Below are 26,887 nucleotides of genomic sequence, written 5' to 3' on the forward strand. Positions count from 1 at the left end.
CCAAAGTATGATAGTGGTAGGTACTTTAGAAAGACATTAAAAAATTAATACTTCCATATTCCATTTGGAAGATATAAATACAACATTAAGAGCATGCATTAAAAGATGAAAATAGAGGAATGTTAAATGGTTGCATGATTTCTTGAACAGCAACTCTACTAGGTACCAAGTGCCACGAAGGAAAAAAAGCATGTTGCTGCATTATTAAGCAAGAGATGTGCACAGAACAGACAAATCAAAGTTGCTTGGGTAATGTTAACTTTAGCATTTATCAGTTTATGAAATAAGGCTACAAATGAGTAATGCTCTTTTAATCTCTTTTAAACATGACTGCAATTTCATAAGGGGCACAAATAGCAACATCTGAATGTTAAAATCAGGCTTATCATCCATCAAGAAAAGTATCATAATTTATGTTGAATTTTTTCAGTGGTTGTTGGCTGAGATACAACCTTCAGGTGAATCAAAATAAGCCCAATGAGCTAAGAAATTCAGGGTTTCAATCTCAAAAATTAAAGAATCAGAATTGCCTATTTCCCAAATTAATTACTCTTCCTACTAAAACTACCTTCCATAGACCAAAGCCTGAAGATGAGCTGGTTTAGGTGGGGAGGACAGGAGAATGTAACACTTTTTATCACAAGCACAACATGGAAATATCTTCTATTTCTTTATAGTTTCTGTGTAGTAGCTGCTTTTTCCTAATTAATAATGATAAGGCCCTCAGAGAACACTGAAGCAAGTTTCATTTGCACCAAGTGATGCTGAGAACTGCTGTAAAATCCAAGAAAATTAGAGCTAGAGAGGGACAGCTACATTGAATAGGACCTTGGTAACCAAGCCTGCAGCTTTAGCCACAGTCATTCCTGCTTTCAGTACAAGAAAGCCACAAAACCAAACCAGAAACTCTAAGGCATTAGAGGAAGGAAGAGAAATCCACCTAAAACAATAAAAGCATTATAATAAAGCCTCCTTACACATATCGCTGAGAGTTTGGCAAAAAAAAACACAGACTATACACACGAGAGGATTTAAGCTAATGGCCTTTGTCTTATGATGTGATTTAAGGATATTCAGCACCATTAACCAATAGGTGCATTAATTCATACTCTGTCACAAAACATCACTAACTTGGAAAACATATAAAAAGAAAATAGGACTATGAACTGAAACCCATCAGTCTATTTAGATTGGGTTCTAATAGCATGGCCACCAACATAAGCAGATGAAAGTACGTTCAGGGATGCAATTACAAGCAGTCACATCTTTCTTCCTTTTTCATGCAAGGGTTTGTGCACAGCAATACATTAAAAAATCTTGCCATCTATCTCTACATACTCTAGCCTTTACTCAAACTTACAGCAAGTAGGACAATGGCTTGCACTATAGCAGCTGACCAAAACCACTGTCAAAACTCATTTTGACTTCAGATAGACAGAAGAGAAAAGTGACATTAAAGAGACTATCAAGAAGCTTTAAAGGCAAACAAAAAAATGGGTGTGAACAGAACCACTCAATTTGAATGGATGACATCTTAATCTACCTCTCCATAACACTGCAACTCCAATAGTGTGTAATTTATGTTTACTGACATACATATAAAACGAGCACAAAATTATGATATATGCACTCGATGGAGTTTTATCTTCAAGCACTCTCATAACTGCTTGACACAGAGTAAATTGCAACAGCACAAAAAGTAGCAGCATGACTAAGCTTCAAACAGTTTCCTTGTTGAAGACTAAAAAGAAACCACTTCTCCATCCCTCACTACTCACTCGCTCTGGCTGCTCTGACACCCAGCTACCGAGGCGGTCAGTGCATGAGGAGAACTCTTTCACAGTCTTCAGGCACAGCGAACAGGGCTGAAGAAAGGTGGAAGACTGGCAGAGATGCACACCATTCAGCAGTCTGTATTTCCTCCATTTTTATGAAACACACTTCGAATGAAAGTCCTCCTCACTATCAAGGTAAAAGCATACTATCTGTCTGATTGACATCTAATATATGGCTATCCCTTTGCCTACCGGGCACATTAAATAGGCAGCCTGCAAGCTCCACGGTCAATAGTAGGATTTTCCCCCTCTGGCAGCTGCCAAAACTTATTTACCCATAAACCTCAGCCAGAAATTAACATGATAAGGAGCTCACAAAATAAAAGATCAAAATATTAGGATTTCTATCCATGAGAAAATTATTGTTTTAAAGTAAAAGAGAAATGGAAAACCAAAATACACTGCAATAAAGAAAAGCAATAGGAAACAAAGTTCAACAGGAAATGCAAGGAAAGAGTGGAAAGGGAAAAGAATTGAAGAGAAAGATTGACAGCACAAAAGAAACATATTCATATATTCATAAATATACCAAATGGATCAATCTTTTCAGTTCTTAGTATAGATTCATATACACTAGCAAAGGTGGAGATTGTATGCTTTCCTGGCAAACACATTAATTTTACATCCATATGGTCTAAACTGTCTTTACTAAACAATACTGTAAAATTGGACAAGTGAAAAGACAAATAGTGAATCACATCAGTTGAAAACAGAAAAAAATCCTTTTATGGAAAAAAAATTGGTTTTGCCTAAAAATCATGTTGAAGTAAAACACAATCTTACCTAATAGTATTTATCCAAAATACACAATACTGCTATCTGGTATTTGGCTGAGTTTGGACAAGTTCGATATTTCGGAATATTTATAATATAGATTATTAATTCTGCATTTTGGAACAAGAGAGATGGGCAGACAGATGGAAATCCAGAAAGTCGGGAAAGAGGGGAGAGAAAGGGAAAATGACATAGTAAGCAAAAAAAAAAACAAACCCAAAGATTTGTAAAGCTGACAACAGTGAAAAGAGGAAAGTAAGGCGCTATGGTCTAGCTTTGCAAAGATTCAAAATACATGGAGTTCTAAGATTAAAAAAAAAAAAAAAAACCAAAAAAACCAACAAAGCAGAAATAACATTAAAACATTCCAAAATTGTTGCCGTCATACACACCTCCTCACTGAAGCTGAAAGTAAGAGAGAGGCAGAAAGAGAAGAGGGAGGGAGAGGGACATGCTCGCGATCTAAGACACATTTCTCAGACCTCATATAGGCAAAACTTCTATAAAAGCAATAATGAACTTGTCTGTATAAGGTCTTAATATCTAGTCCAGTACGGAAGTGGGCATGAGAGATGGACACACCGAAGGAAGAAACAAGGAACAAGGGGGAAAAAAACCCACTCATAAAACAAGCAGAGAAATACAGATCAAAATAGATTAATCAATTATTTATCTCAATTCTAAAAAAAGAAATAGAACAATAAAAGATGATCATGCTATCTGTTGATGAAATGTGTTAATAATGACAGCCATGCATTAACAGATAAAACAGGGACCTAACCAAAGTAAATCAGAAACCTCAAATCCCTTAATTTCTATAGCCTAATTTCAACATTTTAGAAGAAACTAAAGGCTTATTTATATATGCATAATAAGAAAATAAATCTTTTATATTAAAAAATATTCAAATAGACCTCAAGATCACACAGAAATATTTTAAATATGCCATTATCATTAAAATAAACAAAATACAAATGTTCTCTGCTAAACAGAAAATTAAAAATCAACTGTTTCTAGAGTAAGAATAGGTTTGCTTAATTATCATTTGCAGCTGAAGTTATCAAATGTATATATGCTCATTGAATGAAAATATGTGGCAGTATCATAGGAAAAGAGAACCAAAGCAGTGACCCACATGGCCTTTCAAGACCACTTCTGTTTAATATTTTTGAAAACTGCCACTGTTGCAGTCCCTACACGGGCAGAAATACTCTTAAAATCATTGGAACTCTTGCTGGTATAGGGACTGTAGGATCTTTAGCCCCAGTTCAGCAAGGTACTTCAGCATGTGTTTTAAGCATTACTTTCATAGTTAGACATACACTTATTTGCTTTTCTGAATCAGGGCCTATATGATCAGATTTTTCAAGGAATTTTTGTTTCCATTGCTTTTTTTTTATGTTTGTTATTTATTTGAAGATAAGAAATTTTTGTTAAATATACAGTTTTTATAAAAAATATTTTTAATATAACTTTACTATTTTTATAGTATTATCAGAAGACAACCATTGGCCTAAATATTTCACCCCTGAGGTCCATCGGCACTTATACCTTCCCCTTCAGAGGGAATACAGTTAGGCCAATGTCCTGCACGAGCCTGCAGGCTTTGAATGGACAGAACCTTCTGCCTTTCGACAAAACACATTCAGAAACCCTCCAAAGGCATTAACACTGTGTCTGCGCGTACACACTCGAGCGATGCAATCTGCGTGTGCGATTAAGACATTCCCCTGGGGCAGTCACTTACTAGAATTACTGCTGTCATCCTTGGTTCCATCGAGACTTCCATCGGGGTGCATTTGCAAGTAGTAGCCTTGCCTGCAATATAACCTGGTCACTATACCCTTGAGCTGGGGATCTGAAAGACAAACATATTTTGTCACTAGCCTCAAAACTTTTTCCAAGAGTTATCCCTACTTCTCTCACTGTAGGAGGAAATTTGGTGAAGCAGCATTGCCGTCTTAAAAGTAAGTACTACAACAGGATGGGTCCTGATGGAAATGGAGAAAAATCTTGCCACGGAGTATTATTAGGCCAGTTGCATGTCCTGTTCTCTGACTCCAACTTCCTTCATTATTATTAACACAGGTAAAACACGGAAAAAAAAAACAAAAAAAAAAAAAACAAAAAACCAAACAAACAAACAAACAAAAAAAAAAACAAAACCACCACCCCAAATATCAATACTCAAAAGACTTAAACCAGATTAAGCCCTGCAAAAAATTTTAGACTTCAGCAACAAGTGTAGAGCCTTACAGAAACTAACAAAACATTTAAAAAACGCTACTCGTTTCATACTTGTTAGCAACTTCCTATACTTCACATAGGTTTTAAGGACACTTGGAAGAAAAGGTCTGTCTCATTCCATTCTCTATCAAAAGTAATAAACTTATCTGGTATAATGTTTTGTAACAGTCCCGTCTGAAGAGTTCCCAAAAATACTTTGCCGATCTAGACATGGATACAGTTCACCTGCCCTCTCCAACCCCCAGAGAACCACACCAACAGTCAGGGCAAGACATAACCTTCCTTCAACAGAGGAAAAATCCTGAAAAAACCCTCAGTAAACTAGAAGTATACGGGAAATTCAGGTAGCTGAACAGTTAATCTACCCTATTTAATACTCTGCATTTATGAAAAATGCCAAGAATCGGGCAGGGGCCACCAAACCACAACTTTATGATTCATCTCAAGGATGGCGCCTTACCAAATCACAAATTAAGCTGCTCAGAACTGTTTCAGTGCTGAGGAAGAGGACATCGCATCTTAAAAAAATTAACGGTACTACCTCTGTGTGATATTGATATTAATATTGTTAAACATAAACTATTAGGCCCAACTCCAGGCAGCCAGTATATAAACTTGTGGGGATATTGGCATTAAAAGCATCTATTCTGTATCATGCTTAACTCTGCAATAATGAACTAAAACCATAAAGACTCTGAGATATATACGTAATAAAATGAAAGGTGAACTTCTAAGGAAGACAGAAGTGATTTCCATGCAACCCTGTGGCCAGAATATAAAATCCTCCTTGAATTTGTGTATAATTGCTCTCACAGTCAATCATGCTGGGTTACTTACAGTATCCTAAGGGGAGGTGAAAATAAACACTAATAAACAAAACTGCCTCTGAGTGGAAAGCTCTGAAGTTTTCTGTAGAGGCTCAGTTCCATGAAATGGTTATGAAAATGTCATGTTTTTCTTGCATATCCAAATTACAAAGACATTTAAAACAATAACCCCACCTAAATTAAAAATACAAGATTAAACTGTAAATATAATAAAAACTGTTACTATAAATATTAACACTGTAACACTTTTGAGGCATGGAAATAAATAATATAAACATTTGATGATCAACATATAAGCACATTACAACTTTTTTTTCTTTTAACTGCAAATTTTGTTTTCCGTGAATTTTTACATTAGCAAGTGTCTCTATGTCTTTATATAAAAGTACTCAGAAAAAAATTTAAAATTTATAAGCAGAATTCTTTGAATGTACTGTCTCAATCAACTTCATCAGGCAACTCAGAAGTATCTCCATAATTTAAAAATGAAAAGTGAGTTCCTCTTACGCAGACAGTATTCCTATCAACGCATGCTTTCAATGTGCACGTCCAAAATCATGATATTAAACTTATTTGCTTTACACGTACTAAAATGTCATCTTAAAAGAGTAAATAAAAAATATTATTAAAACTAGAGCTTTAAAACTATTTACAAGAAAAATATCATTATTTTGAAAAATAGTTTCTACAACCAAAGAATCACAAATAAATGATTCTTTATCGTCACTTCAAGCTCACAGAAGTATCATAGGAAGGCAAAGTACAGTCAACTCACTATCACCAGCTGTTTACATCTACCGCTTCAAGGGAAAAATGTGAAATTTAGAAGTGACTTTCAAAGTTGTTCTTTATACTAGTTCTATCAATTTTTCTAAATTGACAAGTAAAATCTATTTTCTAACAAGAAATTGCACAATCATTTATCTGTTTTCACAAAAAGCATTATTTAAAGTTAACCCTGCTTTACAAGCTATCCAAAATTATATTTGCATGAAAATAATACAGTGTATAGCTAGACATTTCAGCTAGCATTTCAGGCTATGTGTGATGTGGCAGGGTGTGAATCCCCCATTTATTTGTTCACTCAAGTCCAAACACAGCAAAACAATAACTATTATAGCATGAGGCCAGAGGATCCTCATCATGTGTTATATCTCACTTGTGTGCAGTTTTAATGATTTCATTTGTCAGAGAACTGTACAAAACTGTCCAAAACCATGGCTCTTTCCCTTGAATGTTTCATTGACAACTGGGATTACTACTAATAATGTGATACTAATTAACGTTTTCATTGTGCAAAGTAGATGTCTATAGACTAATACATGGGGGAAAAAAAAAAGTCTTTTTTTCCCCATGAAATGTAGCGACTGAAATTTTCTTTTTACTTTTTTCCTGTGGATTATTAGAACCCTTGTTACCCACCCTCCTAAGAACTTATTTTCTACCTTAAGTTCCTACCTGTTCTTATCAAGATTAAAACTTCTATCCCTGACAAGTAATTTAATCATGAAATTTTTTAGCAGATCTTGATGATAATATTTAGTTAATATACATCACAGCACTTTGGATCTACAAATCAAAGTAAATAACAACCAAATGTTCTTACTGAACAGTGCTCAAAAAACTGAGGGAACTGGACAATGAGACATACTATTTCTTTGATCTTAGCCAAAAAGCAACCTAGATTTAGTGATGGAGTTGTATGAAATGAGTCATTAATCTCAGTGCAAGTCATAATAAGAAACAGTCAAAAAGACTACTCCATACAGCCTCAAGGTAAATATCTCCAAGATGAAGCAGACAATCTTGTCACACAAGGAATTTATCTCTTCTTGCAGAAAGATAAATGACTCTTTTAGGTCCTTTTTGAGACACCTGGACAGCAAGCAGAGAAGAGAAATCTGCTAGTCTCTGCATTTCTATAGCGTTTTGTCTACCATTGTTACTTCATAAAATTACAGGAACAGTCTCAGCCTCAGATGCTTTACAAACAAGTTTCTCAAATCCTTCTTGATGACACTTTTTTTTTTTTTTTTCCCCCGCCCACTACCTGCTAGAAAGCAGGTGTGTCTACCAGTGCCCAGAAACACCAGCAGAAGATTGATGCTGCCTGTCTGCAGGTGCACTGGATACATTATGTTTTTTAACTCCCACCGCAGTGATACAGGTAGACAGACCAGAGATTACTCTTACCCCTTAGACCCCACACATGCCTTTTTTGTCCCACGTGAAAGAGAAAGGGAATGGCAAGAGAATACATCAAAATATTAAACCACAAACAAACAGAATGAGAGTAGACGACCTCACCAAACAGTTCCCAGCTCTCATGGTTTTATTATAGATCTTTTGATACTAGTTCTCTTAAAGTCCTAACCACCCCAGCTACGTGATTATATGAACAATACCGTTTCTATTTAAACACCTTGACTTCAGAGGAAGAAAAAAACAAACTAGCATACTTCACCATGTATCAAAATGAAATGACAGTTCAGTATCTCCTAATGATTTTTACTGATCTTATTTTGCACCTTGACGTCTGATGTTAAACAGTTCAGCGTAACAAGTTTGCAATGCCCCACCATGGAAAGAATTATTCTGACTTGTAGTTATTAGAAGTTGTTGCTAAAAATTCAGATGTTGCACTGAATGGACAAAGCAACAGCTTCTCAAGCCTCTCTTCCACAGCAACCTGAGTGACAGCAGCCCCTTGCAGCCAGCTTTTGTTGTTTTTTTTCCTTGTCAGTGGCAACGGCAGGATGCACGATTGCAGTTAGCATGCATGCTCTGTCAGTAGCATTTCTGATGTCCTCAACAAAGGCAGAGTTTAATTAAGATGTCTTCTCCCTCAAACAGCGGCTACAAAAACAGCTTTGGCATTAATGACAGGCTGAGTGCAGCTCTTGCTTCAGAACAATTATGACACTTGATGTTTTGAATTAAGAACATCTTCTTTTCACAAACAGAATGGTTTTAGCATCTCCTTTCCCAACCCCACAGGCTGCCAGGACAGATCTCTTTAGAAATTTTACAGGTTTAAAATCAACAAAGGGACAAGCTCACTAAACACTGGTGTTGAGTATTTTACCTTTGTGTTCAGACATAGATGAATTTACACTGATAAAACAATGGTGATTATGCCCACTGTATTTTAACATTATGAAAAATTAATCTCTTAGCATCCATTGGAGTTTTAATTTTTAGTTTTTACCATAGGAGGGCTTTTTTTTCCCTGTCATTATTTACTTACTCCCTCTTTTGAATAAAAGTACTAAATAAAAGCCTGTTTGAGCTGACAAGCAAATGCTTAATGGTGGGTTAGTCTCATATCAACTCACATTCTCATAGAGAATAAACTGCACTATCCAGTCAATTACCAGCCTGTCACAAAATGAGCTGCTCAGCGAGTCAAATGAAAGCCAGTATTTAGAGGTACATTATGCTCAGATAGCATAGCATCAAACTCATGTTAACAACTGGTAGCTCCAGGTACTTCACATTTTACTTGCCCTTTATTCTTTACATTTCCCTCCTGCAGATTTTACTTGTGGATATTTCAGTACTAAAAATACCACTCATGCTGGTCCTGAATAAATCAGGCGTCTTTTTTTTTTTTAAGATTTCTGGTGCTCCAGTAGTCACCATGACTTGACTGTCATTTCTTGCTCACTGATGTTATGATCATCGTTTGTTAGGAATCTTCTCCCTCATCTATTAAACTTTATTTGAAATATCAAAAATATTTATTATCTATATTAGGATTTAAAAAGCATCAAACCCCCCAAAAGATGCAACCCCCAGATTCATTGTAAAGTTGGGAAGCAAAACACCCACCCAAAGCACAGAGAGTCTCACCCACTCCAGATGTGTCTCCCAGTAAGTCCATAAGGTCTGGGATGTGTCCAAAGGCCACTTTTCCTTAATTCTTACACAAGAGTACCCTGACAATAGTGTTCTGTAGAGTTTTGGACTGGGATTCTTGCAGTCTCTTTTGCTGAAGCCACTCTTACCTTGTGTAATAATTAATTATGACCATGGGCTGGATTAGAGCCTATCCACTAGACCACAGTTCAAAGCAGCCTCCAGCCATTCACTGACTTCTGCACAGAAGCCTACCGATGTTTCAGATTAATATCTGTTCAAATCTTTAAACATGTGACAGTACTATTTAGTATTTTAGAAACATTTTCCACTAGGCAATTCAGCTCCAGAAGGAAGGACCCAATCTCATGTAAAATGACATTTCCTTTTTCGATTCTCATTTCAAGCATTTCAGTTCCTGCTGTAATGCTTTTCCCAGTTTCCAAAAGTTGTCTTCTTCTCAAGCATACTGTTTATGTTTAATCACAACAGTACTCTGACAGGTACAGTTGGTACAGATGATCACACTACACTCCTTTTGCTTTGTTTTTGGCAAGTTTTGCATCATCATTCCAGAACATAAAAGTGCAGGATCCTCTGATATGCATATTACACAATCACAAAAGCAAGCTTCTGTAACCAAGTACATAGCGAACGGGGAATTGAAAATGCAGAGTTTTGCATTTAATTTAAAGGTGATAAAATCCTAAAAAGGCTTCTAAACCCATAACGTTCCTTCATTATTAAACTCTTCAGCTGTTCTTATGATACAGCTCTTGTATTCAAAAGCTTTACACTCTCCTAACTTCTTTATTATTTTGACTGTCCTATCACAGTGTCTCGGTGTTTCAAAGCTTCTGATCCTGTTGACTTTTTCTCATTGTTAATAGGAAGTGATAAAATATGGACATTTATATGCTACTGCTCTCTGATTTTAATAATAATGTTTCAGTATTTCATAATACACACCAGAAAACTAAAATTTAATTAAAAGCTTGAAAGAAAAATAGTTTTAAAAGAAAGTTTTGCTCTATTCAGGACAGAGAGGAAAAGAATATAATGTGAATTCAGAAAAGCAATAGCTTCCATTATTCCCTGTTCCCGTAAGTAATAATAGTACATATTCTGAAACGCAGTGGCTTTGTGAGCCTATTTCTCTGTGCTCACTCATTTTTCTGTCCTCATGATGATTACAGGGCACTCAACTTCGGTGTTTATTTTTAATACTTTTTGTCCGTTCATGCCTCACATCACAGGCTTGTCTCCCGCAGAACCTTGCTTTGAGAGCACATTTAAGAGAGACAGAGTCCTCCTACGTTCCTGTGCTGTCATTGTCATTGGCACTTCCAGAGCATTTATGAAATTTCTTGGTAAACTATGAAAGCAGGTCAGAGATCTGCAAAATGGTTGCTTTTCTTGAAAGCACAGCATCGTACCTTTTGTGCTGGCATCCTTGCCTTTGTATCGCAAATGTTTTTATGTTAACTGCAAAATGTGCTCCCTTCCATTTGTGTGCACTGACGTTTTGTCTCTAGGTCTTACAATACATTTCAAACTACATCAGATTTGCTTCTTGCTACGTGGCTTTACTTGAACAAGTTTTATCATCAATATAATTACAGCAACTTGGCTTCTATCTGGGATAATTTATATCTGTTTAGATTCACAAGATGATAGGATTTAATAGACTTGTCTACATCATAATTGTTAACTGTCTCCTTTATCAGCCATATTATTTTCGGAGGTTATTTGTTGGAAAAGGAAGGGGTTTAGGTTGTTAAGAAAACACTTTGTTCCAAAAGTGCAATTTTCTTTGGGTATGGTAGTTTAATTTTAATAAATTCATTTAATAATTTGTATTTCTCTTCCTATTGGACTATACGGTACATCTCCATTGTTTCTGATCTTGCAACACATAGATTCCTTGAGAGATTTCTCTCTAAATACTACCCTCCACTGTTAACCCATGTTCCTTCTAATACTCTAAAATTCAATAATCTCTAATTTCTCAGTATCTAAAATAGTTGATACTATACACAGGAATGTTGAGAAGAAGCTGGCCTCTACTTCCAGGCTTATTTAAATAGCACTCATTACAGTTTAATGCATTTAACTGTTACCTGACAAGCATCATCTTCTACTGACATAAAAAATATTTGAAACTATCTTTACTTTCTCAAAGTTTACTTCAAAATGCTAAAAATTCTGTTGCATAAAGTTCCACATTACAGCAGTCTTGCTATTACAGTTTTTATTTGTTCTTTTCATTTGACATAGGCCTATAAAATATTCTGTCTTACTGAATCTTCTTGACTTAGATAAAATAATTTTCTAGTATTTTGTTTAGGACTCCTTCCTATACCTGAACATCTTAGTTCTATGTGGTATTTTCTCGTTTCTGAATTCTGACAGTAAAACATTAACATCATACAAAATATTGCCTAACATTTCTCTTTAAAACAAGAACATTAAGCAACAGATCCCAGAGTTAAGTAATTTCTGTGTTCTCATTTTTGCAATAATCTCCCCTTTGTTAGCTTCCCATAAAAAGGCCACGTGAAAGACCAAACTTTATTTTAGTCACATTCAGAAAATACCAAGGCACCACAACGTGACAGATTCTATTATCATTTAACTTATCTATAAATTTTGACTAATGCATTGCCCTTTGAATTAGTAAATAAATGGGTTTAAGGATGAGATTTCTCTGAAGATGTCACTGAACATTGAAAGCACAATAGGATGGGCACAGATGACCTTTCCAAATGTAACAATATATTTCACATAACACTTAACTTACCAAGGAATGAACTTGATTCTCCTTTTCCTAGATGATTCATATTTTTAGAACTAAATGTTTAAAGTTTATTTTTACAATTTTGACTATTTGTCTCCTTCCATGCTGCATCACAAAGTAATTAAATATTTGATGTCAGCTTCTATTTCTTTCACAAACTGACTTAGAATTAAATTTAGAAAGCACCTAAACAATCTATTTTAAAAGTATTCAAAACTACCGTGGTAATGCTCAGTGGAGAGAGGATAGCAGGATAATTTTCAATGTTGAGTATTAAATGCTAAACCACCATATTTTCTATTATTACATACAGGAAGTTTCTATAAAACCTAGTGGCAGGGGTCCTTACCTTGTTATTAACTTAATTTAATTCTTGTCAGAATACAGAAAAGCCCAGAAAATTAAGTAGTATATTCCCTTTGCTTAAATATGCAACAGCATCACTTCTGGAATGTGCACCTCAAGAACAGAGTGTATTATATTTACTTTTATTTTCCTGACAATGGCACAAAATATTGAAAGAAGTAATTCACGCTACTTTCAAGAAATTTTGCATTTTCATCTACTGACTAGCGTCAGAAATGGAGGCAAACAGATGAATTCCACTGCCAATGATGTGGGACAAAGGAGATTTTATCTAGTTATTAAGTAATAACTAGGAATTGCAATATGTAGAAACATAGAATCATTTAGATTGGAAAAGACCCTTAAGAACATTGAGTCCAACCATAAACCTAACACTGCCAATTCCACCACTAAAATCTACACCTTTAAATGTCCCATCTACATGTCTTTTAAATACCTCCAGGGATGCTGAATCAACTCTGGTCAGCCTGTTCCAGTGCTTGGTAAACCTCCTGAGGAAGAAATTTTTCCTAATACCCAATGTAAACCTCCCAGGTGCAACCTGAGGCCATTTCCTCACATCCTTTCACTTGTTACTTGGGAAAAGAGACCAACACCCACCTTGCTACAGCCTCGTTTCAGGCAGTTGTAGAGAGCAATAAGATCTCCTCTCAGCCTCCTCTTCTCCAGGCTAAACAACCCCAGTTCCCTCAGCTGCTCCTTGTAAGACTTGTTCTCATATGATAAGTCACAGACTGATTGCAGAACAAAGACTCACAGTTTTCTTCCGCAGCTGAACAACATATAAGGCTTTCCTGGCTTCAGGTGCAGAAGATTCCAAATATCTCCTAATGAAGCAGTCTCAGTTGTTACTGCCACCACCATAAACAGATACATTACTACATTTGACAAAATTACAAAAAAAATCACAAATTGTCATTTAGACATTACCTGGGTTTAGTGGACTGATCTGAGATTTGTGCAGGTTTAAACACATTTATCAGAAAGCAGATTGAAACATGACATGTTCTTTTAATCAGTGCTAGCAATTTAGCGCACAAATGTAAACTCTTGGTTAATAAAATGATAAAAGCATTAAGGGGTGGCCAAGCACAAATAAGCCTGTTCTACACTAAAAAAAAAAAAAAATCACTCAAAAGGAAACAAAGTACCACCAAGGAAGTTGATGAATTAATTACATTTTAATTTAGTATTCAATCGTACAAAACATTGCTTGTTTTTATATCTGACAGAAAGTGTTTACTATGAAAAGGATCAGTAAACTGACCTTCAACCTTCAAAAAAGTGGAAAAGTCAGAATTTTCCTTAATTGAACATTATGTATTTTTATATATTAATATTTAATCCTTATGCTTTAACATAAATCCTCACTACCAAACCATGTCATTCACCAACACTGAACAGATTTGTTTACAAAGACATAAAATACCAGCAAAATGAGAACTGTTAAACACAAATTATATTTCAGTCCTCTTCATTAACAAGTAGTATTACTTGAGATATAGGATTCCAAGGATATGTGGCTGTGATAAAAGAAAAATTGATTGAAAAATGGATAACCCCACTGTGAAAGGGAATTAAATATATTTCCATATTTGTTACTAGTTAGGAACAAACTTTATTGTTTCTGTATAAAGCAAGATTACAGAGGTCCCATCAGACAAGCTGAAGTTTGCACTGCTAATATGAATAAAATACCTTATTTTTTTAGTAAACTATTTATCTGTGTAGGAAAGCATGAATGCACTGGCATTAATTCATATGGAAGCTCTACAAAAGAATTTTTAAAAACATTATACATACAGTACTATTAATAATTGTTTAACATGTTTTATACCATCCCATTGCTATTTCACAAAGGGTTTCTATTTTCAGTTTAATCTCCAAAATCTCTAACAGCAACAGAAATGAAAGCAAGGCAGTATCACCAAAAAAGTATAATTAAGGATCTACTGCTTGCTTTTTTTTTTTTTTTTTAATAAATGATATACCCAAGAAATGTCATGAGTTATAGGAAGTGGATTAAGAACTACTTGAACCAGAAAATAGCAAGTCATACTAAATATTTCAGTTGTTCTTTCATTTTTGCAGTGCAAGTAAGTGTTACTCTGCAATGCTATTTAACCAGGGACCTGCTGAAGAAATAGGAGACATTTGCCTATACTTTATTCTACTGTATGCACAGCACTTGTATATTTTATTTGCCAGAATGCAGTGAGACGGAGAGACAGAAACAGAAGCAATGCATGGCTGCTTTGGTTTTCTGAGATCACCTTTTCCCCAAATCCTCCCTGTGAGAAAGACAAGAGACCTGTTCAGCCTACAGACTGCAGGGCCTCATAATCTGTGGGATTAAACACAGTTCAGAAATCTTAAAAGAAGCATCTTGGAAAACTGATCTTCAGCCAGTGTGACAAGAAAATAATCCCCTGTACTTGAAGAACACAGGCTATACCATTTCTAACTCAGAATTACAGACTCGTGTCTTCCATCGTCAGTATGACAAAGCTGTGCCTCTTTACTGGAGGTGCTCCCTGTTTATTTTTTGAGTTCAAGGTTAACTTGGGCCACAAATACAAGGTTTTTTTTGTCTTCTCTCCATCTCTGCTATTCAAGAAAACTTGGAATACACAGAAAACAAACCCTCATGAAGTAACATGACCCCAGGAGTTGGGCTTTAAGGAAATCAGTAGATTTTGACACTGATGATACATGACAAATCACAGAAAACTGTGACAGGCAGTCACTCAAAAAATCCTTTTTGAGGGACCTCAGCACAAATAGCCTTGCTTCTCTGGAACTGCTCTTGCTTTGAGACTGACTCTAGCAAGGAAAAAAATGGCTTTAAGTGGCAGACTCCTTTTAAGCCACCTAATGCTCCTAGAGAAAACAAAACACAAAAAACCCAAACAAAATCAAACCATTTATCCCACCTAGATTACTCTGGCTCTCTTGGAAAGGCTATTTAATCCAGATATTTATCTACTAATCAGAAACTAAGCAGAAATATATTCATAACATCTATGAGAAAATGAGCAGTAACAGTTCAGGTCAACTTGATTATTCACTACTGATGAATAAATCTTCCTGTTCTGAGTCTTGATGATATGGTGGAGACACAGTCAGCAGAAACTACCCCAGCCTCTCACCATGAACTAAATGTACTGTTCACTCTTAAAAAAAACCCAAAAGTATTCTATAAAGTTTCACAAGATTCCAAATGTCTGCTAGGTTTTGGAGGAGCTCAAAGTTGGTTCATGCTTTGATGGAGACCTGCTCAAAAATACCTCAAAAACACTGAGAGGGCTTTCAATCTCTAAATGTTATGAGAACACAAACCAGAACAAATAGCTTTTAAATATATAACCTGAAAGGGAAATAAAAATAGGATGGGAGATTTTGTATAAAACACTTACCTAGTGCATTTCTGCAGTGACTTTATGATCTGTTTTTTTCATCCTGCTTTGCGTCCAGTCTAGCTTGCTCACCATGGGGAACTGCCTGTACATCTACCACCTGTACTTTTTTTAACCTGTTCAGGTGACAGGCTCTCCTTGTCCTGTTTCTCACATCCCATCTTTCACTCCCTATCTGCTCTGTATTCTTCAGTCCAGTATCATTTCCCAGCTGTGCATCTCCAACTATGCTGAGCAGTCAAGACAACATAAGAAGACAGCCCTCCTCCCTGTTGCCCAATCACATCTTAACTTTAATAACAAAACACATTTGTAAACTTAAATAAAACAAATATTCCATCAGTCACATATATCCTCCTTCACAAATTTATAGAAACACTCAGATTCCCTTTAAGCTAACTGTGCACTTAACGGAAGATACAAACTCCACCTCGTAGCTACAAAGAAATAATACACAGCCTGTAATTTCTGGTTGCATACACAAGAGTCTATTAGCACATTCAGCCAAAGCCATCAGCAACTTCATCAGCCATTGCATGCATTTTGCAGAGTAATGAGTGACTGAAGATCCATGGCACTTCCAAATGTGTATTTTCTCCCAAGATGTGTAATACAAAACTGGCTAAAAAACCCAAACCACAATGTATTCCCCAAGTCTGCTGATCCACATTTCCATGATGATGGCTCCTCCCTTCACTGTCTGCTTGGCCAAAACCAGTAACACCAGCATCATTCCTTGTCAAATCTGGTATTATCTCTTAATTTATTACAGATACCCGGTTACTTGTGTGAAGATACTAAATGAGGCAAATTTCAGACCTGTCGTTGGTGTCTTCCAATGACATAACAAGTGACACTCCTCTGAACAGGTATGGACATGTGTCCCTGAGTTAATGATCTTGAACTCCTTCAAGAAGGAGTGGGGAGAAACAGGCAGCTCTAGGTATGATTTCCCTCATTCTGAAGGACAGGTCAAAAAGGCACCAGATGCATTACACCTAAGACAACTTACTTATCCTTCCAAAGCATCTATCACGTGCTCTTCAGACTTGTTCACCCCCTGGACACACTAATGCTCTCAACCCTTTGGATGAGCCTTTCCTTCCCAGGATTCAACTCCCTCCCCTGTCAGACTGTTCTGTTTGGACTAGACTTATGGTCTGACCCAGCCAGCTACTCATTCACTCTTGTGTTAGGAGACACACCTGTACTATAAAAATGCAGCCATATGGGCACAACTAAATTTAACCTGATTTGCTTAGCATGCTCAGCTATCAGCTGCTGACTTTTCTCACCATGGTTTCCACTCCACCCTTTAATCTGAAGTTTGTCCTGAAAACTGCTTTACAGAACATACACATTCAACTAGCATGTTTTAATCAGAAATCAAGAGCAATTTCATTCTCCAGATCCATTTGCTTGTATTACATCAGTATCTTTTTAGCCTCAGTGAAGACTGAGTTGCTACCATGTGAGCCAGCATTCAGAAGAGCCAACGGGTATGTTCCTAAGGAACAAATTACAACATTTTCTGAGTATTAATATTAAAGTCTCTTTAAATCTCTTATGTTTCCTGCACATTTATTATACCGACAACTTAAATGTTATTTGAAGCTGAAAGATTAGAGATTAAAAAGCAGGAAATTTGTCCCCAAGATTTCCAGAGCAACCTTTGCCCGCACCTGGTGACGCTTCAGTGACAGCAGTGCTATTAACCCATATCACTGAGCAGCTGCAACAAGTAGTGCCAATTTCACTCAGTAGTAACGTCCTAATGACAGCCTTCGACTGAACATTTCAGCTTTCTTTAAGTCCACAGCCCATTTTAGTTTTCTAACCCCCATGCACTCTTACTCAGGCTGTCTGATGCAGTCTGAGGTTCTGCTCCTCTATACTGTAACCAGAGCTGCTGCTAGTGCTTCATGTGTAATACTACAGGTGAAATGCTGCACGGTTTAGTATCATAAGACATCGCCAGTGTGTATTTATGTACACTTCAAAGACAGAATAGCAGGAAATACCTAACACTTTTATTTCTTATACGGACATAAATTCAAGCCTCTACAGCTCCTAAGTGCAGCCAATTAAAAAAAAAATAACACAAAGGATATTACTAATTCAGAAAGCTGTCCAAAATTAATCTACTTCCTTTTCAACCAAGATCACATTATAGCGGAAGTCCTTGTTGATTTTTCAGAGGCCTTTGATGTAGTTCTCTATTTCTACACTCAAATACAGCAGAAATTTCCAGCATAAATCTTGTCCAGATTTGACACACAAGCCAAACTCCCTTTTTTACACACAAAGAGCAGAGGGATGTATGGGCCTTGATTATGCTTTATTAGGTTCTTCACTAAAATCTGTGTCAGTGGCCCTGTCAAGTGGTGACACTCAGTTTTTCTAAGAAATTATTTTTAGCTGTATGCAAAGTGTTGGTTTACCAGAGAAGGAAGACGAGGAAAGGGGAAAGAGAAGGTAAAAGCTCCCATCACCCCGACTAACGCAGTCAGCTGCGCACTGCCGTAAAATTCACCCGCCATCTTTTTTAGTGCGCATTTTGCGGACAAACCAGAAATCTGCTGCTTTACAATCAAAGTGTTGCTTCAGCTGTTTCTAGGGAACATAACATGACAGCAAAGGAAGCGCAAGACATTGGGAAGCAGCTGAGCAATGACGCTGCTTTCAGCACAAGGCCTGAAGATGCTGGGCCTTTCCTTACTCGGGTAGCCATATAGCTCTTGCCACTGTGTTGCCAAAGGAACGGAGAGGGGTTTTCAGTCAGTGCTTCCTTGTTGCAACAGTACTTGGAGAAGAAATGGCAACTCAACTTACTGAGAAGGACTGACGCTCTTGGGTCAGAAACTATTTATGCCATATGACTTTCAGTTTCTAAGATGAGCGCCCTGACTCCTGCTCTGAAAGGTCATAAACTACTCAGGGCACCCGATGCTGAAGACACAAGTCTTACGTAAGATGATGTGAGGAAAGGAGCCATGGTGTCACCCGGGGTGTCTGCAACTGAAAAAGGACTTGGATCTGTGTCTCCATAGCACCAGCAACTACCTGGAGGTAGGACGGCTGGCCTTTGCTTTTAGAACCAAGATGAACAAAATTTTGTGTCGTTTACCAAGATAAAAACAAAAAGAAACCTTGAAATTAAAAGCAAAACCAAATGGATTAAAAGCTTTTCCATTCTTCTCGAATAGGCCAAAGTGAGCAATGGTGTACCACTGGCAGTTGAAAAAAAAATTGGATCACACCAACAAAATCATCACTAACTCAGAGTTTAAATCCTTCACTTCCTGACAAACTAAATACTTAATTCAGTCAAAGAATAAATATTTAATTTCAAACATGAGTGCAATTTTATAATTTTAAAATTAATGTGAATGACAACTTGAAGTAAAGACTTGCTTCAAAACAGGAAAAGTAACATTAATAAAAATTGTAAAATGCCTATCTGAAAATAAAAGGCTTACTCCAGAGTGCTTCCAGGTTCACTTCTTTTCCCTACAAAGAGCAACATGGTTAAACCAACATGTCTGTGAAGACTCTTGTTGCTTTGAATTCTACATTTTAGAAAAGTACATTTAAAAATAGCCCTGTCCTACCAAATATTCCATCTAAAGCAGAGGCACATAAATCCTTTCTGCCTGAGCTAACAGGATCAATTCTGTGGCTTCTGGTTGCACCAGTGCAGTCCAGCATAATTCTGATGTTTGTGAAAGGACCCAAAACCTAAAGACCTCATCATAGACACATGCCCTATTTGGAAACACAGAAACACCAGTGAAGCAGAGTATTACTGCCAGATTCAAAGTCTCATAAGAGCGGAAACTACACCCTTCCCACTGTGGAAGTGTCATGCACTCAGAAAGGACAAGTGTCCTCTATTGAATTTCCTTAGCTGCTTCCTGAAATATCCAGATGTCCAGCTCTAATGCAAAGAAAACCAAAGTTAACTTTTAATTTCTGACCAAAACTGCATCACAACTTGCCTCTGTATTTCTACTTTGCATGCTTTTATTTTTAAAACATGGCTAGTTTTGAATAGTTTGGCATAAATATTTTATAGGTCATACAGTTATTCATTGAAATTATTATTGAAGTTCAAAGTAAAGACAGGATGCTTCCATTATGTTTAGGTTAAAAAAACTTGTGGTATCTACAAGATTTTGTATGTGTCCTGTTGAATATAACATTCTGTGGACTCTAGTGAACATAATGTTATGCTGGGACTCTAGCAGCATGAAGAGGTTATGATGGTGCTGTGGGCAAAGCCCAGAGGTCTCATTCAGAAGAGGAGTGTGGGTCAGGCTCCACTTCCGAAGGGAACTAAGCTGGCCCAGAGCACTGGGGCATGTTCCTGGAGGAGGATGAGCACTGGCCTCATACTGCACAGTCACAGTAAAAAAATCCTGCTGCCAGCAGATTTCTAGGCAGATCCTAAACACAGGAGGTCAGCATCACCCTCAATTTACAGACAGCAAAACAGAAGCACAAAGAGGATGGATGTTTTGTCCAAAGTGGCAATGAAAATTAGGTTTTCTGCATCCTAATTGAGGATGTAGATGCCCCTACCAGACTATAAAAAAGGACTTAATATGACTGAACAAGACACAATTAATAACTAGATAGACAGAAACCACTATTTACAAGTATGTCAGAGGCCAATTACTACCCTGAGTTTTACATTAAATTAAGTGTGCTTATTTGGGCAAGACAGTATTAATCCTACTGTTGAGGCAAATGGAAGGATTTTAATAGAGGATTTTGAAGTGGGGCAAGTGAAGGCAAGGGGAAAAGGCTTGCCACTGTTAATAAAATAAATAGACGTCAGTACAAATAGACGTCACTTATTAGAAGCCTTCTATCCATGTAGCAAAATGACAGCTTATAAAATCTTTCCCCAGCGCTTTAACATCTAGTGATAAATGCAACTGGAAGGGAGGAAAAAAAAAAAAAAAAGAAACCCTTGTCAGCAGCTCCCAAACAGCTCCAAATAAAATAATCTGCTTTAAAATTATGTTTTGGACAATTCATGCTAACTACTGGATATGTGTTGTTGAAAATAAATAATTTCTCAGTGGAATTACTTCCTCTGAAAAGTCACAAAGCATTTTAACAGTAGTGTTTGTACACTGTAAATAACTCTAAGACTTTTCTTAAACTCCTGAGACATTTAAAGCTGAGTAAACCGGAAATTAGTATGAAGATTACTTTACATAGTGTTGGGACACCAGCAAAAATATAAGATGCTGGAGTTCTCAAAATCTCCTAAATAACTAAACATTAGTAAATGCTTCAGGTTTCTTCCACCAAAATGTCTGTTTTCCAGTCATGTTAAAAGAAGATAAACGTTAGTGATGAAAGTTAAAATTAAGATAATCAGAATTTTTTTGATCAATACAAGTGGAAGGAAGACAACTGCAGAAAAACGTTGGGGAATTTTAGACTTCAGAATCTACTTATTTCACCATAAAACTCTCCCCCTTCTTTAGAATTCCAGCTTCTCTGTGACAGAAGAATCCGGTTTTCTCCTCAGCTCTGATGAGAGCTGGAGACTCTGGGAATCTGAGCTGCCACCACAGTGCAAGGGAAGGCTCCCAGAGGTTCAGGCTCACAGCCCCGCCAGACAGCCTGCTGCCGGTCCAGGCACCGGAGACTGGGAGGCTTTCGAGAGGCAGAGAGCTGGGGTTTGGGACTCATAGTACTACTGTGGTCTCAGCTCTCCTCTGGCCTGCTGTGCAGCATCTCAGGAACCAGAAGCAACATACTTCTAGAGTAGACTCTATGGTTAGAGTCATTAAGGCTTCTAGAGCATATATGCAATGTAGTCCTCCTAGGCTCCATTCACAGCTAGTAGAGCCATCTATTTCAGGATGCCATGAATTACACCCTTGAAATATTTTTCATTAACTGCATGACAGACGAAATATGAACCTCAAGCTTTGGTGTCTACATAGCAAGAATTTGCATTCAATCAGGTGAATCTCATCCCAAGAGTCTAGAGAAACTCCATAGCCACCAATTCATTGGTTGGAAAACTTTGTTCTTCCTGGAACTTCAGTTGAATCAAAATATTCCAGAAAAATATTTTGTTTTGATGGTAAATGACCACAACAAATAATCAGTGATGTAACAGATGACCTCAAGGAAACTTTTCTGAGAAATGTTGTGAGTCATCTGAATCCAGTCAATATCAAAACGCTTTGAAATATTATTCTGAAGGCAGAACTTTTTCAAAGCTGGCCTTAACATAAAATTATTTCCTATTAGGGGGAACAGGAAAATGTGCTCAGTAACTCTGTTTCTCTCCAAAGAACTTAAGATGACTACCTTAAAGTCAGAAGTCTAAGGAAACATGCTGTAATAGTTAAACCTTCACTGAAAGTCACACCTGAAAAGGAACAGCCCCTCTGCTTTTGTGGCACTCACCTGCAGCATTCCAGAGAGAAATTACTTCCCTGTTCTACTTGATAGCCATCTTATGCAGTCCCTTGAAGAAACAGGTTTATGATATCCCCAACTGCAGTGAGCAGATTGCATAAAGATCTAGCTCCCTATCATAGTGTTCAGGTAACACCAGCATACAGGTGCCACAGGTATTCAACTAGTCCAACTGATGTCCAAAATCAGCATGTGGCTGTGGGAAAATGCATGAAGTAAACCTCAAAGGGATGAAGTTCATGACTTTGTTTATTAGAAAATGCTTCTAAGACACTGAAGTGATTGTTTTTTCTGCCTAGCAAATATCCAAAACGCGCTGATGAAATACAGATTCTCCTGTGCTCTGCAGTAATACTCTTTTCACCTCATCAACCAAGAATGAGCTTCCAGCTCTGCGACTGTCCTACAACTACCACCACTCCACACCACCAAACACTCTCTGATAATGTCCTGGCACTGGTCACCTCTTATCTGACTACAGCAGTGTATTTTGAAAAATCTTTTCAGCTAGAATTAAGAAGGAAAAAATATTCCCATCGTGAAACGCTTTTTCAGGATAAAGCCCAGAACAAAGCTTTCTTCAAGAAAAATTCAAAAGAAGGGAAAAACAATACCAGAGTTACTCAAGCAGGAATAACTAGCAGCCTGGCAATCAGCACCCACTGGAGATTCAGGTTAAAGACTTTTTGTCTGAACTGAAGCGGGCATGAACTCAGACTTGAAATGTCCACATGGTAGCAGAGTACTCCATCCACAGAGCTTGTTTGTTTAACAAAACAAACTTTGTTGTTTAACAAAAAAAATTCCCCAGCCTCAAGACACTTTTCCAACAGAAATTTTAACAGAACTATCCTGCTCTAATGGAAGTTTGGCATTTGGCCAAACCTAACAGAACAGTAAAACAATTTCATGTAAAATCAGTCCAACAACCTCTACCAGAAGGTCAGAAAAAATGTAGCTCATCTGCCCAGGAAGAAGGATTACTGCAGACACATGGCAATTTCACTTTACTCACTCACCATAAAATATTTGGTTAATTCTTTTCTCCTTCCCCTGATGATGTTATACAGTCCTTCACCACTTTTTTATTTTTTTTTTTTTTTAAAAAAAAAAAAGCAATTATAGGTACAAGCATAAAGAACAAAGCAAAATGCAACTGAACATAGCACAACAGAAGGTCACTTGAACAAGTCACAAAATAAATTACCCAGCTTTTCTAAAGAATCTCTTATCCATTAGGGCAGAGTTTCACTACTGCTACAAAAGCAATAGACAATCTCAAAAGTAGTGCACACACACGTGTGCACCATTTCACCCTCTCCCACAGAGGTGAAGCCTACTTACCACTGTCATCACTCCTTTGTTATTAAGTGAAAAAACAAAGTGGCACAAACCCTCACAACATGTTGTTTCAGTAGAGCTGCTAAAAATAAATCCTGGACAAATGAAGCTCTTTCAGTTGTTAAAACATACTCTTAACTCATTTTGTTAAACCATGTACCGTACTTATTCCTGCTTCCTTATAATGATGACTGGAACTTTCTAACCTACACAATCCTTGATGTTAAGCCTAATATGTTGCTGTGCCTCTGTCTCTTAAGTTTGGCATGTTTGCTTATGTTTGATAGTGCAACTCCTCTAAGAATGTAAGCTAGAAAACCAATGCAATGTACTGAAATCTGTCTGGATGTCAAACATGACTCATTTTAGTAAGCATCCAGTAAAACCTCCACCAACAGAAGGATTATAATTATATTTTAAATCAAGTCTGATTCTTTATGAGACAAATAATAGACTGATCGCTGCTGTGGTTTTTTAAAAAATTTCCATTCAAATGAAACCTTCCAGCATTTATTTCTAATAGGCCATAGCAGTTTAATGAATCCAGAGGTATCTTTCCTTATATTCAAAGTGAACATGAACATATTTTTGGTTCAACTTTATTGTACAGAAAGATGAGTCTTTGCAGAGGTGGTTTAATCCTTTGGAAAGACAAAATTATCTCTGCCTTTAATTTCAGCAAAAAATATTTCTGTTATTCTTTCAAAACTGTGAAGTAAGTAGACTTGCAGCAGCAAGATTACTTGGAAAGATACATTTGTTACTACCTTTTTTTCACTACAAGTTCATAAAACTAGTACTAAGGTCATCCTGGTTTCTCAAATAGAAGAATACAAACATTCCCATGGATATTATTTTTCCCCTTCAAATCCCCCAAGTATAAAGAACATAACCCTCCCTTTAAAATTTATGAATTACAAGAAAGACATAATGCAATGTACAGGTTTCACTGTCCCTCACTACATTCCACATGGCTTGCATGGCTCTATCCATCCTCCCTCAGCTTCCCCTCCTGTACAATATCTGATCTTCATGCATCTACTAAGGACCATCCGGAAAGAAATGCAATATTCTTTATCAGCATTATCAGTCAGGTGTGTTTGGAAAGACGAAATCAGGGACAAAAATGTCTGGAAATGGAAAGGTGCGATGAAAAAATGCAGGTGAACCATTACAGGCACGCTGGGGATTTTAGGCAGTGTCATGTATCTTACCTCATCTAAGTTTCCACTAAGCTCACTTTATATGGCTTAGGCAAACTGAACCAAAATTAACAGCACGAACCATGCTGCAGTTTTTACCAGTTCATTCCTCACTGGTCTATTTCAGCAGTAGTGTAGAAAGGGGTCAGGCACAGGTATAAAGGACAGGGTCATCAAAGTCCTGGGTGTTAGCAGCTCTGAAGTTTCCATAGTTAAAGCTATACCATTAAAACTTAACAAATGTAAAAAAGGCCAGAGGGACATCAGAATCATCAATGGTTAATGCGCAGAAATGTGCTTTTGCACAGCACTAAGTGCACTTTCTCCCTATCAACAGTCCGTTCATGTATCTACTACTGCCGGGGCTACTTCTTAAGTGCTGTAATGGCTGTCCTCACAGCCTCACTTGCCAGTACCAGTGATGGACTCAGAATGAGGACGAAGTTCTGCAGCTTCATGTGCTAAAATTAAAATCTCAGTCTTGAAAGATACTTGAAGTAACTTCTGTACATACAGAAATTGGCAAAATGGAATCAAAGTCTCCGATTTTGCTTACCAAAATAAAAGTCGGTTACGGTCATCGGCAGGTTCCAAACTTGCAGTCCCAGAACCAACTGGCTACATTTATTTTCCCTTTACAGAACTGAAACTAATTCCAACTGTCTGTTCTAGTATCAGAAAGCTGTAAGAAAAATAAACTCAGTGAAATACAGTGGGAATATAGGAATAGACCTGAACTTCAGAGTTGATTTCCTGCATTTCAATATTGTTCCTCTTTAGAAATCTCTCCACCTATAGCAAAGCCTGACTTTGCTGCCAGCTCCACTCCACTGACTGAAATTACATAATTGCTGTCAGGTAGCTAGTTGTCAGAAACCAACTGATACTCCCCTTGATTGTGTTTTAATACATGAAACTGTAGAATCGTGGCAGGAAGGAGGCATTACAGAACTAATAAAATAAAAGTTAAAGCCTGAATAATTCATGTTATAGTACTTTCTGAATAAGTCTTATATACCTACCACAGTTTTTTAGATTGAACAAAATATAAAATATGTATAGCTCATTTGTTTGTTGTTTTTTCCCCCCCCTCAGGTAATGAGGTGTCTTACGGACATGGCTATACGGTACTGCCCAGTCAGGATTTGTCTGTCAAAACAGGCTTCAGCTGGAAATGCTGTTCTGACAAAACAGAAAATACAGCACGATTATTTCTGACTAAAGAGAAAATACAGTGAAAAACTCCACAAACCTAAATGTCAGTTTTTCTTCCCAGGTGACAGTACAGTCATTTTCTGAACAGCTTTGTTTAATAAGTTGGTATTACTACTACTCTGATTTCCGAGTCAAAGCTTCTAAGCAGCCAGAGCAGTTTCCAATACACTTCTATGTTCCGCTGTTAGGAGCTGCTTATGAAGCAGACCACAAGCCACTTCTGCTCTGGTTTGGGGTTTTGAGTGGTCCCTAAGGTGTGGGCCTAAGGCAACATGCCTTCCAGAGGTCCAAGCTTTGTCACAGCACAGCCGAGGATAGCTATGGCCTCACCTACATCAGAGTGATATCCTTCTCCTCAAGAGTCCAGGTGCTCATTGAAGCAACATCACCACTGTACATAATTGCCACAGAAGTTACAAATACCTGGAGCAACCTTAACATCTTATATCATAACTGATGTATCTATAGCTGCATCCTGTTCCTAGGATAGTTAAAAGTACTTATTCCCTCCATTCCACTGTTTTTTATAATTTAAGTTGCAGACGCATAGTTGCCCAAG

The 26,887-nt window shown here is 37.1% G+C and overlaps 1 protein-coding gene across 5 annotated transcripts in view; it reads right to left on the reverse strand.

The window, feature by feature from the left end:
• FGF14 (fibroblast growth factor 14) overlaps nt 1-26,887 on the reverse strand; it is a 412,228-nt gene that overhangs the window by 102,283 nt on the left and 283,058 nt on the right. For 3 of the 5 annotated variants that reach the window (XM_032997039.2, XM_032997042.2, XM_042806000.1), the window contains one exon: nt 4,357-4,467. The exons of the other annotated variants lie outside the window; for them this stretch is intronic. In XM_032997039.2, coding sequence (XP_032852930.1) covers nt 4,357-4,467 — 111 coding nt within the window. The remainder of the gene's footprint in view (nt 1-4,356; nt 4,468-26,887) is intronic. 5 annotated transcript variants of the gene reach the window in all.

Source organism: Tyto alba, unplaced genomic scaffold, assembly GCF_018691265.1.
Source record: "Tyto alba isolate M040663 unplaced genomic scaffold, T.alba_DEE_v4.0 Super-Scaffold_45, whole genome shotgun sequence".
Taxonomy (NCBI): Eukaryota; Metazoa; Chordata; class Aves; order Strigiformes; family Tytonidae; genus Tyto; species Tyto alba.